The 20,509-nt window shown below is 51.2% G+C and overlaps 1 protein-coding gene across 1 annotated transcript in view; it reads right to left on the bottom strand.

Annotated features, from left to right (window-relative positions):
* DSCAML1 (DS cell adhesion molecule like 1) overlaps window positions 1–20,509 on the bottom strand; it is a 347,819-nt gene that overhangs the window by 37,638 nt on the left and 289,672 nt on the right. The window contains exons 12-16 of the mRNA XM_058545136.1: window positions 13,744–13,943; window positions 12,708–12,804; window positions 11,944–12,072; window positions 4,161–4,328; window positions 2,743–2,813 (exon numbers count right to left, since the gene is read on the bottom strand). Coding sequence (XP_058401119.1) covers window positions 2,743–2,813; window positions 4,161–4,328; window positions 11,944–12,072; window positions 12,708–12,804; window positions 13,744–13,943 — 665 coding nt within the window. The remainder of the gene's footprint in view (window positions 1–2,742; window positions 2,814–4,160; window positions 4,329–11,943; window positions 12,073–12,707; window positions 12,805–13,743; window positions 13,944–20,509) is intronic.

Genomic DNA, 20,509 nt, shown 5'->3' with positions numbered 1-20,509 from the left:
GCCCATCCATAAATTGAGCGAGAGCCCCTACCCTACTGCATATGAAAACAGCTTGAATCAGGGTTTTAAAGACAATGAAGTTAATTTAAAAGCCCACCTTTTATTGTACTAAAAAATAGGGAGATCAAAAACAATTAAGTTAGTAAAACAGCCCCACTGTTTTTTTAATTCAATGAATGTTTTAAATGAACTGCATTTTTAAGCTCACTGTTAACTCAATAAAATGAAGTTTTTAATTTAATGTAATTGTTTTGAACTCACTAAATAGGGGTGTGTGTGTGTGTATTTAATCGACTCGACTTTTTGTTAATGCCTGAATAATGTTTCTCTCTGCACTTGGGCAGCCCTGTTGCTAGTTTGTAAGTAGGTGAATTTCTGAATCTCGGTCTCGTATCTGCACTCGTCTGTCTATGCACACTCACACACACAGACATCTATTATAGACACAAACATATCTTCAGGATACCCTTGTCTTCACACTGACATATACGTTCATATCACTTCCATACTGACACGCATTCTGATATCCACAACAACACACGTCTACATACCCAGAGCCACCTGTACCATGATGTGCACCTGAACACAGCACCACACAACCTTCATCCATATCAACGTATACTGGCAGAGGCCTTGGACAGACATCCAGGAATGCCCTGCTACATGCATATATACATTCACATATTTATACAAATCTTTCCTCCTTTCTCTCTCTTTTTCTTTCCTCTTCTGCCTCTTTCTCTCTCCCCTACACTACCCCTCCATCAGACACACTCAGGATTTAAATCAATCTTAACAATATTTCTCTGACGCATTAAGAAATCAATAGGGCTGATTGAAAATTTATGTCATAAAGCAGTGACGATCCATCTCGCGGAAAGAGTCTTAAAATGAAGTGACTTGTCCTTTGAGTGAATCTTTATTTTTCATTAATCTGTTTCTTGGTGTTAAAAAAAAAAATCCCCTGAGAAGTCAGTCTCAAATTTATTGACGGGCTGGTTCATTCTGAAGTTCTAACTTTCTAATCAATTTTATTTTTCATTATAAGACTTTGGAGATATAAATCTGATTCTAAATTTTTATCGACCTCCAGGTCAGAGCTTTGTAGCCAAACGTCTCAGTGTCTTACATACTTATTCATTCCCCGCCCCCACCTCCTGGCTTCCTCGGAGTATTCCTAGGAAATGGGTCCAGAGCCAGGATGCAGACAAGACTTGGAGATTGGACTCCGGGCTTCATCCCTAGTTTCTGAGGAAAGCTCTGGAGTCCAGATCTGAATCTGGAGGGGAACCACGGCTCCAGGCATCTATAGGTGGGCTGGTCCCCAGGAAGGACCAACTGCCCAGCTCTGGCCCCACTTTCATCCTGGTCATTTCTCTAGGGAGGGAAGGAACCAGGCTCTGCTGTCTATCTGTGTGTGTATGTGTGTGTGCGTGTGCACACAAGAGCGCAGTCTTTTTAGGGAAAATATCACTAGGCCCGTGTGAATCTCTTCCATTCTCAAGTCTACCTTGTGGAAGGGCCCAGAAGGAGGACTAAAGCGCCTGGGCTTTTCCCATTGGGGAGTAAGAGTCAGAAAATGACCTTGGACGTCTGATCCCAGATGCAGACGAGGCAACTCCGCGAGCCCCAGGGTTGAGGTGGGAAAGTTCCAAGAAGCAGAGCACAGATGGGCCCTAAGAAAGCTCTCTGTTCCTGAACTCCACGCAGTGGGCTGTGGCGGGGAGACTGGGCTGGGGCTCCAGGCTATGTACGTTTAGGTCCTGCACCTGTTACTACTTGAATGGCTGTGGGCAAGTCACCTTGCGTCTCTATGCCATCGCCTCCTCTGATGGATGGGGATACAAACACCTCCTCTGGCCCCCCCACAGGAATAGAGGGTCAGATAAGCTAGTGTAAGAAGATACTGGGAGACTGGACAATGCAGTGAAACAGGTAGCCATCAGCATTGGCAGCCCTTCTGTGCCCACGGCAGGGACGTGGCAATGAGGCCAGTTACCCAGGAAGGCGTTTCTTGGTCCTGCTCAAGGTTATTCTGATCTGTTTCCCTGCCCAGCTGTGGAATCTCCTCTAAGATTTTCCTTAAGCGACAGAGTCTTCAGACATCCTCTAGAATTTACAGGTCTCTGCACCTTAGAAATGGCTGCAGCACATACTGGTCTGTTTTCTCTACAGCTCCTGAACCCCTAGAGGTAGGGAGGGCAGTTATCGTCATCTTGATTTTATTTAGAGTAAGAAATTGAGACCTGAAAAGACCAAGGCTCTTGTCCAAGGCCTCACCCTGAGAAGACAGGGGATGGCATCACCGTCTCTCCCAGCTCCAGTCACAGGGCCAAGACGAGGGTGAGACCCTGTCCTGTCATCTCTCATCATCCACAGGGCCCCCTTGAACTTTGTGCAAAGTCAAATTCAACTCCCAACCTATTGCAACATTTGGGGTTTGGAGGACAGGCCAGTGTGGTGGGAAAACCATCTTCCCTTGTTGGCATTGCCAAGTTCTTCATCCCACCACACACACAGGCCTCCATCAGAGAGCCAGCGTGAAGGAGGGAGTGGGGATTGGTGGGTGGACCTGCCCGTTTGTCCTCCTCTCTTTCCTCCCCTCCACCTTCACTGAGTTTAGCAAAAAACACAGGCATAGGTATTATAAGAGACGAGAGACCAGCAAGCCTGCTGGCCTCATTCCTGGGCAGGGAGGATGCAAGGAGGAATTTCAGGGGAAATGCCTTCAACCTCACTTACCTTCCAAGTCACTTGGATGCTCTGTGAAGTCACTGGCTGCAAAGTGACATCCATGGGAGGCCCATCAGGAGCTGGTGGGGGAAGAAACAACATTGCAAATCAAGTCTTGGAAGAATAGAGTCCTGTGTTGTCACTCTCATCCTCCTGAGCTGGAGGACTGATGGGGAGAAAGGAAAAGCTCATATACAAAAGCAGAGAACCTCTGTTTGAGTCCCCCTAAAATGATCACAGGGTCTACATTTCCTCTTCATTCTCCATAATTTGCTGAAAATATAGCAAACAATGACATGAGGTACTACTCCACATCCAGCAGGCTGGCAAAAAACTTTTTAAAAGTTTGATAGTATGAAGTTAGGCAAGGATGTACAGTGGCAGGAACTCTTATACATTGATCATGGGAGAGCAAATTGGTATGACACTTTGGAAAACATTTTGGCATTTTTGGTATGAAGTCTACTTCTACTTTTGTAGAAGTATGCCCGTCTGAAGACTCTGTAATTCTACAACTGCTTATATTGCCTAGAGAAACTCATGAACCTGTGTATATCACACAAGTATAAGAATGCTCACAGCTCCAAACTGTAAACAACCAATGTCCATCTATAGTAGAATGGACAAACAGACTGTGGTGTAGTCATGAAATGGAATACTATACAGCACTGAAGATGCACAAACGATAATAGCTGTACTACCAACATGAAGGTCACAAAAATAATATTGATTGAAACAAGGAAGACACAAAAGAATATATGAAGTATGATTTCATGAACACATTCTATTGGAAAATAGGCAAAACTGAACTATCTGGTTTATGTGTATATACATTGTGGTGACAGGATAAAAAAGAAAAGTGAGAAAGTTGGGATACTGGTTACTTCAGGGAGAGGGATGGGGTTATGATTGGGAAGGGGCACCGGGAGAACCTCTGGCATGCTGGCAATTATAATGAGTATTGGTTATGCTAGGTTTTACCTTACTATTATTTATAAAACTGCACATATATGCTATATGTACTTTTTTGTACTATTTTATATTTCTCAATAACAAATAAGAAAAAATATAGCCAGAGAAATCTTGTTTTAACTTTCAGGGAAACTCCATGACAAAGGCCACAGGAAATAATCCAGGGCACTAGTACCCCATCCTTTGCAGATCTCGCACATCTGTCCTTTCCAAACAGGCTGGGGCCAGGGGAGTGGGGCAGAACCACGCACAGCTCCCTAAAGCCAGAACTCCATCTGGAAAAGGTCAAACAGAAGAGCCTGGAATGATCTAGAAGCAGACACAAGCAAATACCTTGAGATCTCTCCTCCCCTCTTCTAATTGCAAGCCCACTGCCAGTGGACAGGGTGGGGGTGGGCTCCAGATGGCCCTGATCCCCTAGGCCATGGGCAGGGGTGGCAGGGTGAGGTGCTCACCAGCCTCCTCAGTGCTGATGGTGAGCTCCTTGCTTGGCTCGCTGCGGCCAATCTTGTTGAAGGAGTACATGCGAATGCTGTACATGGATGCCGGGTGCAAGTCCACGATGTTGGCCTGGTTGATGGTGGGGGAGATATTGCGTGTGGACTGCTTGAAGTCCCAGGAATCTGCAGAGAGGACACCCATTTCAAACCACAGCCAGGTGAACTCCAGGCCACGCCCCAGCCTCAAGCATCAGCACATCCCAATCTCAACTTGGATGCCCAGAAGGGTCAGCTCCCATTGACTGCAACAAGAGGACACAGGCCTTAATAACTTCACAGAGAGTGCAAGGGGTCTGTCTCACGAAGCTCAAAGAGACCAAAGAGACCATGCCTGAGGATATGAGCAGCAAATGCACTGGCTGGAGAGCCAGGAAGCCTGACTCTCGTCTGCCCTGGGCCAGCTTGTGAGCTCAGACCTCAGATGGGGGTCGGACAAGATGTTTCCCAAGGTCCCTTCCAAGATCACCATTTGCTTGCTGTCCCTGAGGGTCTGATTGGCCAGAGCCCTTACTCCTGGTCTCTCACACCACGTCAGTGACTGGTTGTAATTGTGGGATACCCCATCCACCCAGTGGTCCCAGCGCAAAGGGGGAAGCCAAGTCTTCTCCCCTTTTCTCCTTCTCTCTGGGTGTGCTTCTGTATTTCCTTTCCTCGTGCACTTGTGCGGTTGAGTGTTACTTGGTCTGTCACGGGGACAGACCAAGTGCTAGAGTCCCCAGCCCAAATCCCACCCTCTTTCTCTTACCAGTAGGAGAATGGTCTCTGAGCCTTTCGGATCAGGAATCAACAAAGGGATTAGCATGCTTCTGATTTATCTGGGGGGACTGGCAGCCCATTCCAGGGCTAATGTTTAGCAAAATTGTAGAATGTGAAAAATACCAGATAAATGCCACTCAGGATACTGAGACAGTAAACATGCTGCATCTCCAGAAGAATCCCATCATTCATTAATATATTTTTGCTGTGCACCTACTAGGGGATTCCAGAGAAAAATGGGAAGGGTCTGCAGTTATAGCAATGCCTCAGCTAGGACCTTCCAAACCCAGAATTCAAAACCAGATTAGTATTGGCACTTCACTTTGAAAAGAAAAAAAGGCAAAGCACAAAGAAACAAGCTGATAGTAGGGCTTAAAAATCTTCCCAAGGCATACCCTGATGTCACTATTCAGTCCAATTTTCCATGCATTTTAAATCCACCAGTAGAGGATCCTGAAAATTCTCAGCAGAAAAGATTAAATTGTATTCACAACAGTTTAATCCCTAAATCAGGAAAGGAGCCTAGCACATTCTAGAAAGATTTTTTAGGGAGACTTTTTTTTTTTTAAGCTAATGCCTGATAAATCAGGAGAATCAGTTCACCAGAAGAGACTATTTCCCCAAATTCTGGTTAACTGAGTTCATGATATTTTTCAAAACACCACTTTTAGCTGCGCAGGCCCAGCATCTCTGAAGGGCACTGGCCCAGCTCCCCATCTGCAGTTTTGCATTTAATTCTTTGGTTTCATGAGCCAAAGCCCAAATGGCAGGCTGTGGAGGCTCAGAAACACATTATTTTCTCCTTGTCTTTTAAAACACCCCAACTACCCGGAGAGTCACTTGGTGGCTGGCAGTTTAGCCAGAACTGCAAATACGCAGGCTCCTGCCCGCTGTGGGCACCTCTTTGGTCTGGGAGGGAAGGGGCTAGTGATGTGCAGGCGGGTGTTCACTTCTCTCTGTGGATTGTGGGAGCTGGTGCCAGCTCACACATCATACTTGATTTGCCCTTGTTTGTAGGAGAGGGACAGTGATCACAAGTCAGTGCGTTCATTTTTGATGAGTGCAGGCAGAGGGAGGAGACCACATGATGCATCTGAACACAGAGGGGCTATGGAAAAGAGGCGCTAATATTTATCCCGAGCACCCGTGATGCGCCAGGTGCGGTGCTCGACAACGTAGCCATTCACCATTTCCTCCTCACACCCTCCTATGACATCAGCACCCCATCTTCACTGTATAGGTGACCCCCAGGTCACCAAGCCTGACTTCTCACTTGGCCTCTTAGGTGGGTTTAACACTCGGACCTCTCCCTTCTTCCTGAAACACTCTTCCCTTGGTTTCCCTGGTGAAACACTCTCTGGCTTTTCTTTTATCTTTTGGGCCATTCCTTCTCTGTCTGCTTTACAGGTGCACATTCCATACTCCACCATTAACGGTTAGAGTTCTTCAGGGCTCCATCCTAGGCTCTCCTTTCACCCATACACTTCTCCCCCCATGGCTTCTATTTCCCTCTACACAGATGACTCACAGGTTTGTATCCAGCCTGGACCTCTCCTTTGAACTCCAGACCCTTATTGCCATCTGTTTCCTTGACATCTCCTCTTGGATGTTTCACAGACACCTCACACTCACCATGTCCAAGACAGAAGTCTTGCCCATACACCCTGTAAACTCATTGCCTTCCTAGGTTCCCCGTCTCAGGAAATGGTACCACCACCCATCATGTTGCGCCAGAAACTTAGGTGTTTTCTTGCCTCTTCCCTCTCTCTCCTTGCCTATCAAGTCCTATAGCTTTTGTGTCCCAAGCATCTCTTGAATCTCTCCACTTCTCTCCCTCTCTATCCCTACCCCAGGCCAAGCCACTGTCATCTCTCACTTGGACCAGGGAAATATCATCCTAACTTGCTAGTCTCCCAGAACCCACTGTGTGCCCCCTTCCATCTGTTCTCCACACTGCAGTCATCATTCATTCTACAAATATGATTGAGCACCTCTTACAGACCAAACACTCTATCTTGGCATGGAGAATGGTCTTCCCAAAATACAAATCGGATACTGCCATCCTCTTGCATAAAACTCTTCAATACTTTTTTCTTGCTCTTAGGATAAAGATAAAATCTCTTAACGTGACCCAGGCCTGCAGCATCTGGCTTGTGCCCCTCTTTCCAGCCCCATCTTTCACCACTCTTCTCCTCTGCAGCATTTAGAGTCCTCTTCATTGCACAGGATCTCCCTTTGAGGACTCATGTTTCAGTGGCAATTGCCCAAGGAGATGCTAAGCTCCCTGAAGACAGAAGCCAGGTCTACAACTTTGCCCGTCTCCCTGACTTGGCATGTGTTGGGCACTTAAAACCCATTTTTGGTTTTAGATCAGAGCCACTTTTTTGTCCTTGACTTTGGGCTTGCAGTTCCCCTGCATTTTGTAGTCACAATAAATATCCTTTGCTTTTCCCTTCCTTGCCTCACTCAGCTGCCAATGACAGAAAGGCTGGGGGGGGGATGTCCCAGAGAGTAGCCCCTTTTTTTCTGCTTTTGCCTGTCGTTTGCAGGTGGATTTGACCTTGTGTTCCCAAATCATCTTTGATGTTGGTACAAAACAGCTCTCTCTCCACAACCCTTCTGGGCTAATGCATCAGAGTCAAATCTGGTGGCCTCTAGCTGATTTTCCAAACTTGATCACTGCCATCTCTCTGACCCTCAATAGCTGAAATCAGGAGCCTTATTTCCTTCCCTTTCCCTTTCAGCTCTCTCCGAGTACTGAGCCGGCTTTGGCGAATATTGTCTCTTTTAATATTCCCTTTCATATGAGCCTGGCTTACCCAGATTAACATATTTCATTAAGGGCTCTCTCTCCCTTTCTTCATCAAAGGGTTTATGATGCAAAATATTCTTCTTAAAAAAATAAGGAAGCGGCTAGGGAGACATCAGTGCCTTCTACTCTGTGGACTGCTTGCTGGGAGGGGACCCAGAGCTTTTGGTTTTTCAGGAGACACATTTACTGTAGAGGGGGAACAGCTTGGACAAAAGCCACATCTGGAGCATTTAGCTGCCTGCGCTCGGGAAACAAATCCATTCTGCATCTCTGATTTTCTCCTGGCATCACAGCTCTGAGCCCCCCATGGCAATCTCTCCATAGCACTGAGAAGAGGTTCCCTGGGTCACAATGACCCCTCACAACATCCCAACACCAGTCCGTTTCACAGCCACACTCCAGCTCACACAGAACGGCACACCACACCAGGCTGGTTCGCCCCACGGTGGCCGGCAGTTCGCACCATGAGGCTGTCTTCTAAGCTTGGAGGGCCATCCTCAAAGAACACAGCCATGGCTCCTTGCTTGGGAAACAGGGGCAAAATGTGGTGTCTGCATTTTTAAATCTGCACAGCACCATCTGATAGATTTGTGTGGACGGTGCTATTTATCATTCAGCATTCATGTATTATTACTCCGCTGCCTGGGGCCAGGAGAAGTCAGCATGAGCAGGATGGCTTAGAAAGGGCAGACTTGGTAATTTCCCCTGGAAAATTAGCACAATGAGCAACATGGCATAAAACGTGGCAAAGGCACATTTGGAGCAAAGACAGGAGTCAGGAGCAGACGGTCTGGATCCAGGATGGGCGTGGTCTGGGGCAGGAGGAGGAGCGAAACGGAGAGTAGAGGCATGGGATGGAGACCCGTGGAGGGTTAGGATGCACCAGGCTCTGTGCTAGGCACCTCCACAGAGGTCATCACACCCACTGAATCCTTGCATCCACCCTGAGAGTTACATGTCATTGTCTTCATTTGATAGATAAAGAGATGCCCAAAGACGTTACGTAGCTTGCCATAGATCACACAGCTCTGACACTTGGCCAACCCGTCTTCTGCTTTGAGAATGGTTCTTGTCCCACTATTGCACACGCATGAGAAGGTGTACTTGAAGACACACACACACACATGCACACACACGTACTCACCCCCCTCATTCCTTTGATTCACCTATCCGTTCCCTTGGAGACCTTTTTCAGTTCTCACGTCACACAGTTTGTGGTGTATTACATGGGACTGGATAGTGCTCTGTCGTGGTTCTGAAAACTGTGCGTGCGCACGCGTGTGTGTGCACGTGTATGCAATGTGTGTTTTCACTTCAACTGCATCGTAAGCTCCAAGAGCAACAGTGTCTATTATTTCTTTTTCTTTCCCTACCACATGGCTGGTGCATGATTCTGCAAAAAAATTACCGGCTCTCAGTACATGTTGCTGACTGACAGACACATATATTTCAGTCTGCAAGTCCCATAGGACTATAAATTGCCACATGAGTTGTGGTTGAATTAGAAGGGGGAGTGGAACTTACATTTATTAAAGGTTTACTATAGCCTATACTAGATGCTTTCTCTTTAATCCTCAAAACAATCCCACAAGGTAGGCATTGCCGTTCCAACCTGACAGATGAGGAAGCTGTGCTGTGCTCACGGCCTCTGCCTGCCTCCAATGATACCTCACTGCAGTTCTCATGGAACTCCTTTTCCCAAAGGCCGGGACAGAAGCCCGTCTGAGTGGGATGGTCTGGAGTAGTCCCACCCAAAGGCAGGGGAAGGGACCAGCTGGCTTCTCTGTGCTCTTGACTCTGTGATTTATTTTTTTATAGGTGCAAAGCCCTTGTCAAAGGGAGAGTCTGAGGCTGAGTTTCCATTCCCTCTCTCTCCACCCTGTCCATCCTTCCTGGCACCCCCAGCTCTGGAGTGGGGTATGGCAGTTCCTCATCCTGCAGGGGAGCCAGAGGGGGTTGAGGGAAGACGCGGACATGCTCTGAAAATAGCATCTTCCATGCCCGCCTTTCCTTCTGCATGGCTCTCCAGATGTGTGATGTTCTCAGCTTCGCCCTGCTGAGCGGTGCCCCAGGAAAGGTTTCCACACATTACAAAGTGGTCATTGGGTGGGGAGCAGGCAAGGGGGCAGTCCGCGGGAGGAGGGTGGGGAGGCAGTTACAAGGGGCAGTTGCGGGGGGGAGGTGTGAGTGACAGCCAGGCACCCACTCCCCACCCCTGATGTGAGCAGAGCCCTGCCAGCCTGGCAGAGAGATGGAGATTGTACCGCCGTATGGAGATGTCGGCCTGCATACGTAGGGACCGTCCCTTCCTGTCTGGCTCCTGGGCAGCTCATGCCCAGCCTCAGGAAGGCCTGAGGTGTGAGATGGACACAGTCGGCCTCCTCTCCTCTCTGAGCCCTTTGTCCACAGAGGCCCTGATGCTCATCACCTCGCCCCAGATGCAGGGCTGCAGCAGCCATGGATGCCAGATGAATTTTTCCAAGGCGCCATGTTCCCCAAGTCTCTCTCTGGGGGCTCAGACATGGTCAGTGGCTCTCGACTTCCCCCAACAAAGAAAAAGCTCAGCCCGGAGCCCCCTCCCCACCTGGCCCAGAGCACCTTTTGGCCCTATTGCCCAGGAACTGTACCTGGGCGCCCTCTGCTAGGGGCCACTCCCTGCAGTGCATGGTGCCTTGCTCAGGCTCTGCCCTTCCTCTGAATCTAGGGCCATTACCTTTCCATCTTCAAGACCCAGTGCAATGCAGCATCTACACAGACCAGAGAGATGCTTTCCCGACAACCCCCGTTGGTGGCCGCCCCTGCCTTCTCTGTGGCCCTCCTCCTGCACTCAGGGTGGACTCCTGCATGGCCTGCTGCAACCTGACTTTTCTCCCCAGCTAGACTGTAAGCTTCTGAGGGCAGGGCTCCTCCCTGTAGAAACCAGTATCAAAGATGACCGAGCCGGTGCCCTGGACAAAGCTGCTTCTCAAGAGGTGAATCCACAGCTCAGAGATTTGCTTCACTGTGTCTCACTTCGATTCACTCAACAACCACTTGCTGAGCACCCACCACGTGGCCGGGCACTGTGCCAGACGCTGGGAAACAGCAGGGACTAGACTTGGACCATCTAGAGGACAGGACAGCCAGCCAGCGAATGACCATGTGCTGTGCTACGGAAGACAGGAAGAGTCTGGAAGGCTTTGGGGGGAAAAAAACCCTGGATCTATGCTAAGACCTGAGAGATGAGAGTTGGTGGGGAAGGGGACTGGGGAGCGTTGAGTTCCCCAGACTCTTTATTTGTGTTATATTTTAAAATTATTTTGAAAAGCTTATACAGGTCTATGGTATCAAATCCAAAAGGGACAAAAGGATCTAGAATGAGAAATGTGCTTTCCTCTCGCTCCTGCGGTGGAGCCACCCAGGTGTCATCTCACGGGCACCCCCCCCACTCCCCCCTTGCCAGTTCCTTATCTTCCAGAGATGGTCATGCAGATATAAACATGGATACCTGTGGCTCTTTTTTGGCTTGGTTCCCTCCCTCCAGACCTCTTGTCCCCTCTGAGGCCCCCTCCTTGCCATGCCTGCCACCTGACGTGGGTCCCCCATTTCCCCAGAGACCCGGGGGGCGTGTTGTTCACTCTGTCACACAGGGCTTCACAGTGATAGGCAGCCAGACAGAAGCAAGATTGGGTCCCTGGGCTCTGGGAGGACTTCCAGGAGGAGGAAACTTAGATCTAAGCTTTTCCAGGGACTTCCATCCCCTGATGACCCACTCTTGGCAAGGACCAGCTCTCTGACCCCCAATCATCCCCACCATCCCAAACCAGGAGTGACCAGATGACCCAGCCAAAACCATGATGTCTCAGACCCCACAGACAGCCCACAGCCCCTGGGCTCAGGGCCTTTAAATTGCTTTAAATGAGTCTACCCTGTGGACCTTGGCCCGGGGACAGTCCCGGAAAGAAGGGGGTGACCCCCTCTCCCCAACAACTGGGGGTCCCTCTGTCTGCCTCCCAAATTCCTAGCCTGACCAGTGTCCCTCCCCTTGGAAGCCACAGGGGCTTGCGCACTGGTGGGTGCTGGTGAGTCTGCTTTACATGGGCAGCCCTGAGGCCCAGGGGCTGTCCCTCAGAGGGGCACAGTCAGGGCACGTAGCACAAGGGGCCATGGCGGGCCCAGCCCTCAGCCTACCTGATTTGTTCTTGTATTCAATGTCGAAGCCTGTGATGATGCTGTTCCCGTCGAATCGCTGGGTCCAGCGCAGGTTCATGCTCCGGGCCTTCACCTCCCGGATCTCCAGCTCTGGGGGGTCGGGGGGCTCTGGGATGTGGCAGGGGAAGGGGGAAGAAGTGAGGATGGCATGGGAGAGCTTGGCCTCTTGCCTAATCCCAGAGAGGACCAGGGCTCTGCTGTACCCCTGGGGGTTGGTGTCACCTGTGGTCTACCCAAGGGCCCTGGAACCCTGGGGTTTGGGCAAGGTGGGACTTGTGGGGGCTGGCAGCAGGGCTCAGAGGCAGAGGAGGGTCCGCTTGGCCTCCTGCTTTGTTCCCCTCTCTTCCTTGGCTTGGGAGAGGGCAGCCCCTTTCAGAGGGATTCCTCAGAGCTGATGGCCTGTTTCTCCCCCATGTGAAGCTTTCAACTTTTCTCAGCTTGACTTTTCCTTCCCACCCTCCTCGAGAGTCTGGGCCCACAAACCCAGGCTCCCCCACTTCTAGAAGCAGCAGTGTGCTCTACAGGGACTGTAGCCATTGCAAATAGCACTGTCTGAAGTGTGCCTGGAAGGGCCCTTATCACCTACTCTGGGTAGGAAGGAGGGTGGGGGTAGGTTTTTCCTCAGAGGCCACTTCCTGTTATCCTCCCCCATGGTGTGGGTGATGTCCCTGCTCTTTAGGTGAAGTTAGTGGGCACCTGGGTCTCTCGCGGAGGGGCTGGGATGGTGGGGCAGGGGAGGGTACCTTGCACAGTGAGTTGGATCAAGCCCCGGTCCTCCCCGTATGAGTTGATGGCGTGGCAGCTGAAGAACACAGAGTCCCCACGGTCAGCTGGCTTGAGCTGGGAGGTGGCCAGCAGGGGCAGGAGGACAGGGAGAGAGGGAGGAAATGGGGAGAGTCTATTAGAGCTGGTCAGCTGAAGGGAGGCCACTCTAGTAGGGATCAGCCAGGCCGTCTTCTTTTGGGAGGGGGACTCACCAGGGGCTTTGTCAAGCGCTCCTCTTCCCAGAAACTTCCAAGGATGGAAGTGTGGAAGAGTCCATGCAGGGAGGGGCTGAGAGGTCTAGGAAGGAGGGAGGGGCTGAGGGGTCCCAGGAGGCAGGAAGGGGGGCTGAGAGGTCCCAGGAGGCAGGGAGGGGCTGAGGGGTCCCAGGAGGCAGGGAGGGGGGCTGAGGGGTCCCAGGAGGCAGGGAGGGGGGCTGAGAGGTCCCAGGAGGCAGGGAGGGGGCTGAGGGGCCACAGGGGGGAGGGACTGAGAGATCTAGGAGGGAGGGTGGAGGGGCTGAGGGGTCTAGGAGGGAGGGGCTTAGAGGTCTAGGAGAGAGAGAGAGGGGAGGAGGGGCAGAAGGGTTCCAGGAGAGAGGGGCAGAAGGGTCCAGGAGGGAGGAACAGAGGGGTCCCAGGAGGGAGGGTGGGCCTGCGGGGTCCAGGAGGGAGGGAGGGGCTGAGAGGTCTAGGAGGGAGGGAGGCAGGGAGGGGCTGAGGGGTCCCAAGAGGAAGAATGGAGCCCAGAGCTTCTGGTAAAGAGGAAAGGACTGAGGGTTCCACACATTTAATGGCTGTGGGGTTGTCAGAAAGGAGATATGGTGAGGTTAAAGCATAGGTTCCTGGATGGAGAAAGGGAAACAGCTAGCAAATGGAAACAGCTAGCAAACAGGAGGTACTTTTTGGGGTGTGAGGAGGGGCTCCCAGACTCCTCATTTACCTGGATACAGATGTAATAGCTGCAGGCTCCCCACTTTCTGAGAGTCCCCCCTGAGACTGGTGCGTGGGCGCTCACCTTCAGCGTGGAGACAACCTCGTCGCCGTTGTCCTTGGTGGTGATGGCGTACCGCATGACGCGGTCAGGGTCGATGACCGTGTCCCCCTTCTCCCAGCGGATGATGATGGGCCGCTCCCCCCGCGCCGTGCAGTTGAGCTCTTTGGCGTGGCCCTTGATGGCGATGGTGGTGTTAGGGTGGGAAGTGATCATGGCCGGGACTGGGGGGAGAGGAGGCACAGAAGGCCCCAGTGAGGGGGGAGGCCAGCCTAGGGGACCGCGTGCTGCCCAAAAGTCCCGCCTCTGGCTGCCACTCCCCACAGAGCGCCTCAGCCCCAGGAAAGGTCTACTAAAGGTTGAGGGGGCTGTAGGAGACCCCACGTGCCTGCCACCTTTCCCCCTCCCACCCATGACACGGGCAGCCTCTCTCTTCACCAGGGTTCTGATATTCCGTGGCCCCTTCTGGTGAAGCCAGTGGACCCTTTTTCAGAATGCTTTAAAATGTATAACACACATAGAATTACAAAGGAAATCAGATGTATTGAAGTATGGTTATACAAATACGAAAAACCTTCAAAAGTAAACTTTAGATACAGTATATCATGTATCAGTATATGTTCTTTATCACTCTTGATCAATAAGATCTAGTGCTGGGTTATATTAGCACAATTCCGTAGTAGTGATGAGCGTCCTGACACGGTGAGGTATCTGCACCAGCTGTGACATGAAAACATCTGTGGATTCTATTGGTGATTGTCACGGGAACCGTTACTGCCGCGGTTCGCTGCTTATGTGCAAAATGGAAGAAATACCAAACTTCAGTTAGAAAGTTAGCGAAGAAAAGATGTGATTTTTTTCCCCCCATCCAAATTCACGGAGCCCCTGAATCAAATCCTCACACCTCCTGGGGGTCTCTGGACCCCGGGTTAGAAGCCCTCCTCTAAAGCACTGGGGCCTCTGCTTTGTGTCTCAGCTCAGCGGGCAGCTGGTTTACCCCTCCTCACAGCTGAGAAACTCCCATTCTTCCCAGTAAAGTGCAACAGAAAGCCCTGGATAGCACCGCTTATAATTAAGATCCCACCCCATCCCCCACCCCACTGACCTGAGAAAATCATCATGAAACAACCGAGGCCCTGGCTGGCATCCGAGACCCCTCCCACTACCCTGACAAGAGGCATTTCAAGCCTGACCCTCCTCTGGGCCTGAGCACTCTGGCCAGCAGCACAAGGAGGGCAGGGGCAGAGGGAAAGATGGTCTCAGCTGCCAGTGAAATCCTGTCCCCTTTCTCCTCCATCCAACTCAACAAACACACATCCAGCACCTATGCCATTACATGGCACCATGTCAGGCTTGGGGGACACACATGACATGAGATGGGGGAGGGGGCGGCATGAGCAACATGAAAATGAGGAAAATCCGATGAACGTTCCACTGAGGTATTGGGAGAAATTAATTTTGACCGAGGGGTGTCTGGGAAGGCACACTCACCCATTCAACAAGCAATTACTGAGCACCTACTATGTGCCAGGCCTCGTGCTGGGTTCTGGAGGTGACAGTGAGTAGGACAAACCTGATCTCAGGGAGTTTCACTGTAGCGGTGAGAACAGACCACAGGACCAGCAATTCCAGTCAAGAGTGGTAAGTACTATGCTAGGAGGAACACACAGCACCTGACATGGCATGACCTAAATGGGGGACAGGGAAAGGGCACCCCAGGCAGTGGAACCTGCTGGAGCAAAGGCTCAGAGGCAGCAATATGCAGGGCAGGTCAGTGGTCTGACGTATCTGGAGGAGTGTTCTTCTCCTGCCTTTTCCTCACCACCTTCCCGGGGAAACTTGCCTCTCAGAGTACAGGCTCTTGTCCTGGGAGGAGTGCCCATTAGCCGTCCAGGGGTACACAGACTAGGGGGCGCTGTGGTGGACTGCAACAATCAGACACCATCCCCCACACCCCTCCTGGCGGGGAAGACCCCTCCTCACACTGGGTTCTGCAGAGCAGAGACCCAGCTCACATAGCCCATCACTGGCCTGCTTGGGCAATCGTGCGAGAGAGAGCTCTGTCTTCTCTCTTCTCGCAGCCTCCCTGCCCCCCGGGGCCCCTGGGGGCACTGTGTCCCTGCTCCACTTCAGTGGCTGGCCCTTTCTCTCCCTCCCAGCGTCCTCAGGATTTCTCTCCCCTCCAGTTTTCAAGACCTACTAAGACAACGTTCTTCCCAGCAGACTCTCCAGGGTCATCTGACTTCTAAGGACAAATAAGCCTTTGGAGAAAGGAAGGAAGCCATGGAGCCATAACGGTGCCACCTGAGACGCCAGTCAGTGGTGAGGAGACATTTGGAACAGGTGTGGGGGATGAAGGGTGGCTTCTGGTGTCCCTGAAGTCACATCGTGAAGCCAGTCATCTCCTCTGCCTCTGTCGTGTGGGACTTGATACTGAGGGCAGCCCTGGCCCCAGCCCCTGAGCCAGGATCTCAGAACAATCCACAACACCAGCTCATCAAATAATGAAGCAGATAAATTTTATAATGCACGGCATTACACCAGGATATACAATAAAATGCGGAAGACAAATAACGAGGTACAAGTTATAATGAAGAAAAAGTCTGCAGTCAGAGACATCCGAGTATGAATTATTGACTAAGGTTTTACACTCTCAAGGATGTGCGGAGGAATATTTTTCCATCAAAGATTTGCATAATTCACTCGTATAAACCTGGGTGGAATATAGAGTAAGATTTTACATCAACAAGTCGGGCCTTGCATTGCAGATGGCTCCATTTTTCCTGGAGGAAGGAAAGGCGGGGGTGTGGGGGGAGAGGCCCACTGGCTGTTCCTGCTCTCCTGAAACAACTGGTCAGAGACTGGGGCCGGGGACCTCTGGGCGGGCGAGCGCTGAGGCCTTCCTGGGGAAGGGCAGTCCTGCTCCTGAGAGGCTGCTGCTGAAGCACAGAGGAGCTGGGGGATGTTCATGCAGATGGGTGGGGGTGTGTGTGTGTGTGTGTGTGTGTGAATAGGGAGTGGGAGCAGGGTCAAGCCTCAGCATAGGTCGGAGCTTTGAGGAAGGGAGGGAAAAGGAAGAGTCTTTTGATAGGAGGACTTCAAGACTCCGCACTAGAGCGAGAAATTTGCAACGCATCCATGTTCTGCTCCCCAGGTAGGGCTGTACTAGCCTGTCCGGGGCCTGTGTGTGAATTACAAAGGCACTCCTCTGGGCTGGATAAAAACTGATGCCAGGAGCCACAACTTGGCCAGCGGAGCAGGTACTGGGTTTCAGACTCTACTTGCCCCTTAGGCCATATACCTTCGTGCAGTGCACAACCTGCACATCCATATATGCCCGTCCCACCTCAGGGAGCTTGTCTTCTCAATCGGGTTTGTTCAAAGAGACAGACACGGGGGCAACCAGAGACAGCAGGGCCTCCAGAGATCCTGGACGGGTCTCAGAGCCCACTTGGTCCTTCAGCCCCGAGTCAAAACCACATCTGGGGTCTACGGTGGGCTCACTTCACCTCCTGCCAGCTGGCTGCTTGCTATGGCAATGAGCACCACACAGCACAACCCGACACTCTCCTCATAGCTCCACAGCTCAGGGCAGGGTCAGGGGAGCCCATCAGCAAAGAAGAGAAGGTTTCTGTGGCCCCCACCCAGCTTGGAGGGCTTGGGGGCCAGGCAGGTGTGGGTTCTACTTGTGTCTCTACCAGTTATGCGGCCTTCAACACAGCACGCTTCACTTCTCTGAGCCTCAGGTTCATCACCTGTGAGATGGCTATGGCTCCCACAGAGTTGTTACAGGGGCAGAGTCCATATATGTAAAGTCTCTGCCATGTAGCAGCTGCTCGAGAAACTTGGGTACTGTCCCTACGCCAAAGCTCTTATGCCTCTCTCCTGTTCCAAGAAAAGCATCAGATAAATACATGCACACCTTAAGATGTTCCTTGCCAGGCTATTCCGCAGAATCACAGAGCCCTAGCATTGCAGAGCCCAGATCATGCTCAATAGAGTAGCCACTAGCCACATGTGGCCAGTGGACACTTGAAATGTGGCCAGTCCAAACTGAGATGTACTATGACTATAAAGTACACACTGGATTTCAAAAACATAGGAAGAGAGAAAAGAATGTAAAACATCTCATTAATAATTTTTATATCAATTACGTTAATATTTTAGATATATTAAATAAAATATACTATTACAATTAATCTCACGTTTCTTTTTACTTTTTTGAGCATATGACAACTAGAAGATTTTGATTACATATGTGGATCGCGTTTTGTTTCTGTTGAATGACACCAGTACAGATCATCTACACGGACCCTTCCTTTTACAAATCAAGAAACTGAGGCCACAGCAGATGCGATTTGCCCATAGTCACACTGCTAGTAAACGCAGTGCATCTTAAAAGCGGACAGATGGGAGAGGGCAATGCTTACCAAATAAAGCTCTAATACTAATGGTAGAAGGTAAGGCAACACTGGGAAAACTAGTCCCCAGCTCTCTAGGACTTACAATCACAAGCTCCAGATGAATCGTGAAACTTGACGTCCTGTTCTGGGCACTCTGCTTGATGGAGAATGTTACCAAGCTGGGGTGGGACCAGGAAGATGGGCAGACTTCAGATCATGCCATGTCAAGAGTGGCTGAAAACTGGGGATGTGTGACTTTCAGGCAGTGGGAGGGGGGACAAGGCACAGTAGCTCTTTGCAAACAGGGAAGGACAGACCTCCTATTTGGCCTAAGAAGGAATTTTCCAGTGGTTTTCGCTGGTTAGGGAAAGGGCTGCAGTGGGAGGCAGAGAGTGCCTGCTCTAGAGGTAGACAAATGGGGGCATCGCAGAGAAGATTCAAATAAGAAAAAAACAAACAAAGGGATCGGAGGCCTTTCTCTTTGGGCCCCTGGGGGTGCCTGGGTCTCTGGAGAGAGGCAAAGATGGTCTGGGAATCCGGCTCACTGTTTAGGGAGGCGATTCTATGATTTGGCATACTCTCCTTGCATATGGGGGTCTTTAGCCCGCTGTCCTGGGCAAGAAGCAGAGAACCTGCCTCCCTTCTTCTTCCTGCCCTACGGTCTTCCTGCGAACACAGGCATAGAGAACTCTGCCACTGTGCCCCTGCCCCAGGCCCCGCCCTTGGCCCCCGAGGGCCTCGGTGCCCTCATGCGGCCGCAAACTGGGGGCCTCAGCCCCCTTGGCCACTGTACAGATGGGCTTCACGAGGCAGCCCCCTAATAGAGGGGAGCCCAGGGCAGCAGGTGCCCCCCCATCTGCTCTCCTCTTCCCTTCACCTCCCCCTTGCTTCTTGCTCTGGACCACAAGGTCTCTCTGCTCCACTGAATGGCAGTAATAAACACGATTGATCCCTCACTGCACCGAACTCCGGCTGTGCCCCAGAGGGCTTTCTGGGTTGAAGGCAGACCCCAAGAATTCTGCGGAGACATGTTCGTGTGCAGTCACCTGCAGGAGCACAGATACACACACATGCACACACACACACACTTTTGTGGTTACTTTTCACTGGGAACTTACCATGTGCCGTGTGCTGGCAGTATTCTAGTACTTTACACAAATTAACTCCAGTGAGGTAGGTACTGTTATTATTCCCCGGCTCCAAAGCCCAGGTCCCAGTGTATTTCTTGATTAACCTCTACGGCCTCTCTGTGCCGTGATGCCCATGATGGAGCAGGCAATAAGCTGGATGCTTTTGCCTCTTGGCTCATTGCTCAATGATCTCCCCCAAACAAAACCATGAGAAGTCAGTCTTATTATCCCCATTTTTCAAATGAGGGAACCAAGGCTTCCAGAAGGCAGTGCTTCCCTCCTTCAACCTGTGCTACTGTGGCTGCAGGGGCTGGCCACCTCTCGCTGTCTGTCTGTATGCCACACGTGCACGCAGTATCTGGCTTTGGGAAATGGAATTTGGCTGTCACCAAAAAGCTATGGTTTCTCTGTGGTGGGCAGCCTCAGCAGGCCACTCCTAGGGTGGGTGTCAGGGACGGTAGCATTAGGGGTGCAGGCGGGAGAGCCAGGGAGGGGGCGGGGACTGTGTTCTGCGTGACAAGTGCTAATAGCAGCCACAAAGACAACACAATGCTCCAGTAGGACACAGGAGGCTAGAACGAGATACGACTTCTCTGCTTTCCAGCAGTGTAATTCAATTAACAGCCAGGGAAACTTAATTTCTTTGTACAAAGAGGGGTGCAGGGGGAGATTCTCTGGGACTTGGGAACAGGGAGGGGCTGGGCCAGGGGCATCGAGGAGATCTGTGTGGGTGAGCTGCTCGGAAATCCATAGCTCCTTCCAATCCAGCCCCTTTGGGGGGAGGGTGGGGCTTTTCCCTGAGGTCCTGGGGCAGGTCCTGGCGTGAGCTGGGCCAGACTGGTGCAGCGCCCTGCACTGCTCATGGCCAAATTGGGGCAAACTCTGGTAGAGGCCAAAGGGGCTTACTGATGACTTCCAGGGCCCTTCTCTGACACCCCACATCACATGTCCCTCCTCTGGGCATCCAGCATCCCTGGCATGATGCATGTCATACTGCAGTGTCCTTGTCTCCTTGTCTCTGACTGTGAGACTCTCCAGGGTAGAGCATCTCTGTTTCAGGACTTAGCACGTATTTGTGGAAAGAAGGAACTTTCCAAGCACTGGGCACCTCTCCTACTTCCCCCAGCTCCCTGGTCAGTCTGCCCTGGTCCACAGTTACACTCACTCCAGGGCAGGAAGGAGCCTTGCTGGGCCTTTGGCACTCAGGCCACTGTCTTAGAGCTGTGCAGAAATCACATATTTCTTCCTCCTGATTCT

Source organism: Diceros bicornis, chromosome 7, assembly GCF_020826845.1.
Source record: "Diceros bicornis minor isolate mBicDic1 chromosome 7, mDicBic1.mat.cur, whole genome shotgun sequence".
In the NCBI taxonomy this organism is placed as follows: Eukaryota; Metazoa; Chordata; class Mammalia; order Perissodactyla; family Rhinocerotidae; genus Diceros; species Diceros bicornis.
This window is presented reverse-complemented; position numbering and strand designations above follow the sequence as displayed.